General features: G+C 32.9%; 1 protein-coding gene across 5 annotated transcripts in view; it reads left to right on the top strand.

The window, feature by feature from the left end:
• The window catches only part of LOC117177051 (protein cordon-bleu), a 249,412-nt gene that overhangs the window by 210,727 nt on the left and 28,993 nt on the right, over positions 1 to 9,692 (top strand). For all 5 annotated transcript variants that reach the window (XM_033367513.1, XM_033367517.1, XM_033367514.1 and 2 more), the window contains exons 2-5: positions 2,011 to 2,154; positions 6,371 to 6,515; positions 7,104 to 7,190; positions 7,682 to 7,808. In XM_033367513.1, coding sequence (XP_033223404.1) covers positions 2,011 to 2,154; positions 6,371 to 6,515; positions 7,104 to 7,190; positions 7,682 to 7,808 — 503 coding nt within the window. The remainder of the gene's footprint in view (positions 1 to 2,010; positions 2,155 to 6,370; positions 6,516 to 7,103; positions 7,191 to 7,681; positions 7,809 to 9,692) is intronic.

Consider the following 9,692-nt stretch of genomic DNA (forward strand, 5'->3'; position numbering starts at 1 on the left):
TGAAACGGTACCGCAAACACAACGGGACAACACAATGAGTTTAATTGTGTTACGTGAAGTTAAGTTAGGTTAGGTTTTTTTAGGTTAGGATAGGTTTGACCTTTTTGCAGGTGAAGTCCAAGCTCATTCAAACGGTACCGCAAACACATCGGGACAACACAATCAGTTTAATTGTGTTTCGTGAGGTTAGGTTAGGCTAGGTTAGATTTATTTCTAGGTTAGGCTCGAGTTGACCCATTCGATGTAGCACACATTTGCTACTGGGAAAATATGCTTTCAGAACTTTACGTGCAGTTCAATAAATTTCTGTTAATACAGGTTAGGTGAGGTCCGGTTCTGTTGGGTAAAGTTATGTTAAATAAGTTGATATCAGGCAAGGGTTGATCCTTCACAGTTGTTGACATGTTTTTGAAGTGAAAATTTGCATCACTGGCATTATTTTGAAATTTATTTGCCTCAGTGCATGATTTTTCGTCATTTTTTGAGGTTATGGCTCAACCTTGACGTGATGGGTGATTTTTGATACCGAATTTGAATTCAGCGCCCTAAAATCCATAGGAATACGTGTATCTTGTTACCAGATCCGCACACTTTTTTTGTGTGGCTGTGTAATCTACCTCCTTTAGGGATTTTACTGATTTCCAAATCCTTTCTTTGTTTATATCTTTGACCCCGCTTGATTCGGCTTTTATTTTCGATTTCTCGTTTTTAGTTTTTCAAGTATTGATGGGTTAATCAGCTGGATCAGCTGTCAAGTAGAAAGCCGCCACGGCCACGAAACCTGATTGGTCAAAATTTTGAAAAGTAACATGGCGGCTCAAGTGGTCTCATTGGTGCTCAGTTGTATATCTTATTGACGTCATGTCTGTTTGATGTGACCAAATAGACGTAAACTAGAAATTATTTATTTCTTTAGTATTAGAACGAAGGAGTGACTTTGACGAAAAAGGCAACGTAGCTTTATCGGAATTTTGCATATTCAAGAAATGAGCTACGCACTCTGAGTCTACATGCGTATTTTTCATAGATAAAATATCGATGTAATAATATACATTGGCCTCGACATCGACTAACTAGTGACTAGCGACTATCGTTTTTCGTATAATTACTTTCCAACCTGTCTATTGACACATCAATTCTGCAAGTTCTCAGTATTATAAATGTCTCAAACAAAATCCAAGTATTGAATAGACATATGCTAAATAAGTCCTCGTTTTATTCTCAAAATATTTATTTTATTAATAGCAGGTTCTTATCTGCCCCGTGCAAAAAAAATTAAGTAAAGTACTGTAAATAGTTTTTATTTTTTATCAAGAAGCAATTCAAAACTTCTTAGGCTGCTTCAATACATAAGGCAATAAATAAAATAAATAATAAAGTGACGTGGAAAGTTGTTTCATCAAAATAAAATATGAATTGACGTCAGTGAAGACTGAAGATGGTAAACAGGAATGAATTTCTAATTCCCAAGGTATGATCAGACCTCATTTCTTGAGGTCTTATCTCTGCGGCTTATCACTTTAATAAAAAGGATGTTTTCGACTGCAGTCATGAAGACGACTCATCGAACCGGTCTTCCGCGTTGAAATACTAGTTTCACAAAGTGTACCGATGATAACGGTTGACATTGGAGTTTTATGCGACATGAAGACAGCCAGGTATATAATCTGTGCCAATGTCATCGGTTCGTTGTCGGAAATCTCATAGGTATTCGCCGTAATTATAACACGTGTTTCCGGTCGGCTTTTGTTTGAATAATTTCCCATGATTCCTAAACAAATAAATTATAAATCAGAGATAAATTTAAAGCAAGTTTTTAATAAAATAATTAAAAGCAAAATATACTTTAAGCTCATGTTACTACTTACCTGTTTCCTACCTTACCGACATTTTCTTCGCAACAACTCACGTTCACGTGAAAAAATATGTGTAAGACAGGAATTGGGTAAGTGATACATGGACTTAAATCTCAAAACGATTTTTTTTTAATGTGAATATTTCTTGTTGCAGGAGTAGGGAGGAAAGACCCTCTGCCATGGTCCTAACTGTCACAGAGGACACTCCGGCAGACATGTTGGCTGGAAGCATGGAGCTTCTGGTCCAGCTGCCAAGAGACCATACTGTCCAGACGCAGAGGGTCACAGTCCAAAGAAGGTAAATTTATTCTCACTATTATCTTTAATTAAAAAATTCTAACAAACAAAAATAATATTCTATTCTTCATTAAATCAAGGAAAAATATTGTTTAGGTTCTTTGCTGATATAGAAGGATATTAATAAAAACAATTGCCCAATTTTGCACGAGCCGTCAACCACGACCCACAGTTGGTCCCGTTTGATATCAGGACTTCGTCCTACTGTGAGGGATAAAATTATATCTCCATTGCGAAAAACACCTTATACCCATAATATTTTATATTGCAGAATCCACCCAGGCCATACAAATATATTTCGAACGCTCTTAAATTCTGGGTAGCCATTTGTATAGAGGAAAAAAATGTCCGATTATCAAATATTTTCCCGCTTATTAAAAAATATTGTTTACTCGAAAACAGTTAATATAATGATTTTTCTCATTAAATTATTCATTATATTAACACATTTTCTAAACTAAAATGGATGTTATTATATTTTTTACTAAAATTAAAGAAGTTTTGAAAATGTTTTAATATTTGATCGCATTGCACTATTTCAAAATAGGCAGGTTCAACACTTCAAAATCTTTCGCCAAAGGAATATTTTGTTTGAGTTAAATAAGATTCTATAAAGTTACCGGCATTCTTTCTTTAAAATTTTATAGTTTTTTATGACCTAATTTAATTAGGTTTAATTTAAAAAAAATTCTATTCACGAAATGATTTACCCGGTATAAAATTCGCAAGACCAGGATTATTTAACTTTGAAAGCTTTTTTAAAGTCTTTGACGAATATTAAAAAATAAGAGCAAACATTACTAGAACCTGGAAAGAAATTTTGAATATTATTTGAATTAGACGAAAGGCTATCGAAGTTCAAAGAAAAAATTATATTATATGTTATCTTGAAAAATGTTAATATTATAGTCTAGCATAAAAAAATTTAAGATGTTCTTAAACATACCCTGTTAGTCCTGGCAAATAGTGCATCTTCCAGAAGTAGGAGTAGAAAGAAGATAAACCTAAAGACGCAAGTTTTTAAAGAACAAAAAATACATTTCCTGAGTCATAGAGATTTATAGAGATTTTTATTTATAAAATGTAAATTTTTCTTTCACTCTGAAATTCAAAATGGGATTATGGTTTTCCCGGTTTGTCAGCGTAACAGCCACTCTGAAATTGAAAATGATAAATTTTGAAATTATTTATTGCAAGTTTTCAAACTTTGAAAGCCATTTTAATCAAAAAGTGCTGAAAATTTAAAATTAGTACATTATTCGAATACTATAAAAATGATAAAAATCTATAACATGAGTTACCAATGATTGAAAAAGCACAACATTTTTATTTTCAATTTCATGATTAAAAACATAACAAATTTAGATCACGATCGACTTATTTTTCTGGAAGGCCTCGTTGGAAAATATAATTATGTCATCACAGCGCAGGAAATAGGTTTGCGGCAAAACTTGTAGCAGTTAATTTTTCTAATTACATGAGTAGCGAACCGAGTTTCGCTGAGCTTGTAAAATGATTACAGTAATAACTCAAAATTGTGCACAGACTGTCAATGCCGTTTAGAAAAATGTGCTCCTCCTTTTTTCTACTTTCGTTTTCCGCTTTACCGTCAAGTGCGACTTACTTAAGAAATTACAGTAATAATAAAAATATCACACGACTTTCTGTGTAGTATTTATGATAAACGAAACAAGCTGAATATCCTTGAATTAAGTCACGTTCCAATACTCTGGACACGAGAAATTTAATCGAGCGCAGAAAGAACACCTTCTTCCCCTCAAATCGTTTCTTTTACTACTACATTTTTTTGGCTTAGACTTTCACGCAAATGAGCTGTTTCTTTTGAAAGTGCGAGAAACTACTATCGCTTTTGCATATATTATTGTCATTATAAAATGTCCAATCTGATCATGTGTAATTCTTTTCAAGGTGCACCTATATTATTTTAAGTCGTTGAAATACGTAATGGAAGATCTCAAATTCCTTAAAGGATTATTATTTAAGTACCAAAAAATTATTGAAAGAAATTTTTATTTCATGTTTATTTTCCCAATAAATAATTTTGTAGAAGTAGGCCGGACATTGTAGAGGTGGCAATAAATGAAGTAAGAATTTTTCTGTCTAAATCAAAACAAATTATGCGGAAGAGATTGAGACTTTTCATCATAAATTAGCATGCGGTACACAACCGTTAAGCGGACCAGTGTCCACCGTTAAGAAACATTTCACAAAGCAGGAATCAAAGAAACAAATCAAATTCGTACATTAGAAATGAAATGGTCGATTTGTCTAACGGTCACGTTCTAAGACTGTCGTGAAAACACCGTTTGCCAGATAAGAAGAAAAATAATGACATTATTTTAAGAAATGGAAACTAAATGCTTGAAAAATAAATTTGTTTCTTTGATCCCAAATCTTAGCCCTAGATTCTAAATGACCCTAGATCCACTGAGGATATAATGATACGACATTACGAAACATTAAAGAAAAGTATTATAAACCAAAATCACCATTTTAATATAAAACAATAGCCTACCCCCGGGCTGACGTGTTGCTGCATTGAGACGAAAAATGTTTGATTAGAAAAGATTATCCACTTTCCAGGAAATAAATCTGGAACTTGACAATCTCAAAGTGACACTTACCACAAATTGGAAAAGGCTTGGCTGCGGATGTCGATAAAAAATGTAATTTTCAGTGAAAATGAAAATAAAAAATTATTCCCAAGATATTGAGTTTCTAAATGCGGTTAAAAATTATTTCTTCCACAAAAGTTGACAAACTGCGATTTCTGAGCAAGTCGACCAAACATTTTTAGGCAAGGATTTCATAAATTTTGAATATCGGCTTACGGAAGCCGTGAAAAACGAATTTTAAATTTGTTACACAAATATAAATTTGATCTTGAGGTATGAATATTCTGAATGACAATAAAAACTTTTGGATAAAGGAAAATGATTCTGCTTCGAGAAAATCAAGATTTCACAGGCCGCTAAAAAAGACATTTTTTGAATAAACGATAATAGTTTTAGAAATATTAATTCTGAAAGGAAGACAAAATTAATCATAGGTTAAAATATTAACACAACGTTTATTTGAGTTTTTAAGAATTAAAAATAAAATAAACTTTACTCATCAACTCTTGAATGAACTTAAGTGTATTTAAGATCAAAATTAATTAGCACCAAGCATAATAAATCAGCGAACAATCTAATGCTTGAGAGAATTTAAATAAATTTTTTAACACCAAAGGGGTCAGGTCACGTCAGAACGTGTGCACAAGTTCAGCGGAAGATTCGTATTCATTTGCAAATTGAGCTCAATCGCAATCATCTCTATTCGCCATCAATCATTTCACAATCAAGTGGAGGAGTGTCGAGTAATGCCAACCGAGAAGACGCTTTAGAAACAGGCAACTGTTTTGAGTGGCAATTCATTTATTAGCACCGTCAAGATCTTTGTACATTGATTAAATTTAAACGACAAATTTAGATGAAAGAGGGTCTCAAACTAAGTATTAGAAATAACCAAGAAACAATTCTAGAATTTATTTAAATATAATAAATAAGTAGTAGTATGTATAAAAATAAGATGCAATTAAAGGAAGCAAGTTTATGTTGTCTCTTCCCATTTGCATTTTCGTCTTAATTGTCAAGGAAAGAAAAGAATTTATCCGCTCTCGAAAAAACCAGTAGAAATTAACCCAAATTTCGGCACTGTATATTTCCAGGATGTCTCCTAATTTATTATATTTTCCCTCTAAGGAATAACCTCAGGAATTTTATAGTGTGGTGATTTTTTTCCAAAATATATGATAGAATGTAAAGATATTAAGTGGAAAGTCTTCTCGCAGAAAGCATAGGCTGCCATGTATATTTTATCGAAAGAATACCAGTTTCGTCGATCTCTCCGACTGAAATTGCCTTCGAGTCTGAGAGCTAAGAGAAAAAATAAATGTATTTCGCGAAAGTACGGATCTTTCTGATGAGATTAATGTCATCATACAGCTTCCTAAAATTGCGAATTGATGTTAAAGCAAAGTTAGTGTAAACATGTAGAAAAATCAAGCCAATATTAGGGAAATGTATCTCGGATCTTTTTTAAAGAAGGTATATTGTAGATGCAAATATTCTATATTTGTTAAATAATCTGTGCAATTTCAAATTAAAAAAAATAATATGAAAATTAACTTTGATTATTGTTTTCAATTGTTTCAGTACACCAATGATGGATCTTCTTGTGCAGATCACTACGGCTCACAAATTGGCAGCTTCCAGTTACACCCTGCAAGCTATTGGTGAACGAGGTTTTGTTTTGCCTCATCAACCTAACACTCCGATTGGGGCACTGGATGCTCTTCAAGTAAATATTCCTAGCAAACATTGTGCTCATTATTTATATAAAAAAATCTCTTCAGAGAGTGTTGGTTTACAAGAAATAAATTTATTGTTTTCCGGATCGAATTTTCAAATCAACAGTAAAAATAGGACATTAAAAATGAAAATGCGAAATCTTCAAAAAATGCAAAGTACAGTAAACTTTTATTTACGAAGCTAGAACAGAAATTCCGAAAATCGAAGTCTTCCACAGTTTCTAGATAATAAAGAATTGTTCTTAAAAAACCATTCGATTGAAAAATTAGACGACTAGAACCGATAATTTTTACAATCATGATACAGCTCAAAAGACTATAACATCTAGTGAATCGATTCTTTGCTTCCTGTATTATTGCAAAGATGATATTAAAATTGTCACGCACTGATGAATCTTTGTCGTTTGTCTGTCATTAAAGTTGTCTCTGCCATCAACGTCATGATTTGCAGTCTCATTTAAAAAAAAAATAAAAATAAAAAAAAGTAATGTTGGTTAGTAAGGACAGGGGAGATGACTAAAGAAGGGTTGTCTCGGCAATTGCAAAACTTGACTTTGACACTCTCTTTTCATCTGCAGGTTAAATTGCTTCCGAAGCAAGGGACCTTTTTACCCCGCAAAACGAGGCAGGCCAACCAACCATTTGAGACGACGTTTCGATTACAGGTGAGAGCAATCAAAACTCTTTCTTTAACTCTCAATACGGAAACTTTATTCGCAAAAAATTATACCGCGTAAATTTATGTATCAGAAAAAAACTCTACGGAATCATTTGCAAAAAATAGTGTTAAAGCGTTACGTCTCGTTTATTGCGTCGCATTTTTATTGATCGACCGCTTTCGTTTTCCTTTTTTACTACTTGTGATTCTGCTTCTTTATTGACGCAGCGATCTTTATTTATTGCTGACTTTTTACATTGACGTGCTTGGAAAAATAATAACTATAACTTGCAATTCAAACTATCGCTTTGATTAGGAGTTTATTTGTAAGCGTCTAACAACAAGTTGTGTAACCGGAAGGTGGAGGTATTTCAAGAAGAAATTTTAAAAGAAGTTAATCCTGTAATAGGAGACAAAAGTGTCCGATTTATCTATTTAATCAGATTTTTGTCCTGATTCAGGTTAATAAATAAAAAATTATTATCTTCAACTTTCAAGGTTCATCTGCCAAGAAATCAGTTGTATGTGTCTAGAGTAAGTCCAAAAATGAACCTGGGAGATATTCTGGAGGAAGTGTGTCGCGAGAAGAACCTGGATATCAAGAAGTACGAGCTTCGTCATCCTGGTGAGTATCAGGCATTAGAAAATTCAAATTTAATGATTCACTCGAACGTCGATTATTTCGTCTGAAACCACTGAACCTACGCAATTTCAACTTCACCAAGGATATTAAGCACAATTGCTAAAAAAAATAATAGTGATATATTTCTCTAATGGGTTACTGTCTCTCTTTCGCCATAACGCAATTATCAACAAGACATGCTTGTTGCGATTCATATTTATTCTAATTATTTATCTGCTCCATTTAAATAAAAAGAATCAATTCCATTCAACATTTATAAGCCAAAAGTAAGTTTATTATAAAATGGTCATGTAGCCGGCTAAATTGCCGGCATTTTAATCCCAAAAAGAGCCCTTTCTGTTCACAAACAAGTCGCTAGGGAATTTTTGAAGTCAGTACTTTGAAACCCCGCTTTTTGAGAAACACAAAATCTAAGCTTGGCGAGTGCCACTCCTACTATGATCCTTTACACAAACCCGAAAATTATGATTTTAAACCTTACTTTAAAAAACACAAATGTCTCCTAAGCTTTCTTGCTCCGTAATGAGTTCACGAGTTTGAAATGCGTTTCCAGTGTAAATTTAGAGAATTGCTTGAGATCATTATCCAAGTTTAATGCGAAAGTATCTTGTAGCAAATGTATGATCAGTCGGATAGGAAATCATCCAATTTGCGGTTTCCTCATTCATTCGGCTGTGAATACTGAGACTAATGATTTTCTTTGTCTTTAATGAAATAATAACTCGATCAACAATACTGTCCTGTTAATTTAGAATTCTCATCCCACCTAAAAGATTCGAGGGCGACAGAAATCGTGCAACCGGGTTGCACAGATTATTGTGGAATCAGTTCTAATGGGTTTGAAATCACGTGTAATAATTTGCACTCATTCGCAATCAGGTACTTCTGAATCATAATGTTAAACCCTCCAAAACATTTCTGTCCATATTAACTTATCTTTCAAATTAGCTCCGAATTATTTGTATTAATGATTTAAATTGTGCATCACAGATCGCTCAAAGCAAGTTCCTATGTCCATACTAATTTTAAACTTTTTGCTTAAATGAGGAATAATGGGGACGTGCAATTTTTCTATAATCGCCGCATTCTATAATATGGGCTACCCGCATTAAGCTCAATGTTGTTTGTTTGTGACATCTTGTTTTTCAATGACACGCCACACATTGCCCACCTATACATCGGCGAAAGGACAACTAAAACTAAAGCTGCTAATAACAGCAGCCTTGAGGAAGGCCAAGAGGGGGGCTTGCATGCTCAATTGACTATTCCTATAGAAAAAAAATATTGCGCAAATAGTCATTTAGCTGTACTAAACATTTTTATTACGTGAAAAACAATTTATTGCTGACCGAGCGATATTTATGTTTAGTAAGGGCTACAAATATTAGAAACGAACCAACGATATTGGTAAAATTTTTAAAGTAGTGATTTGCATCAGGATTTATTATAAGTATTATTATTGAAGAATCACATGATTTCATTGTTAATACAACGATATTATATAACTGAATTAAGAAGTTTGAAACTCTGAATATGGCGCTGATGAAATAGGATTCATTTTTACAAAGAGTTTCAAAATATATAATTGTAGAAATAGTTACATTAAAATTAGGCAGATTATAGGGGACTATTTAAAGTGAAAATAAGTAAAATTCATTTTCTGTATTTTTCTGTTTGAACTACAAATTTTTTCCGTGTAGATACAGTCAAGGATGTAAGTCATTCAGATCCCATTTTGACACCGATACCCATTAGTAGATGATATATGTAGATGATAGATGATAGGCATGATAGAATTAGGATTTTTTATGCATTTTAATTTGGTTATAAAAGATCAATGAGGCATAAGTTAGAATTGGTCTAATA

The sequence above is a fragment of the Belonocnema kinseyi genome, chromosome 7 (assembly GCF_010883055.1).
Source record: "Belonocnema kinseyi isolate 2016_QV_RU_SX_M_011 chromosome 7, B_treatae_v1, whole genome shotgun sequence".
Classification (NCBI taxonomy): domain Eukaryota; kingdom Metazoa; phylum Arthropoda; class Insecta; order Hymenoptera; family Cynipidae; genus Belonocnema; species Belonocnema kinseyi.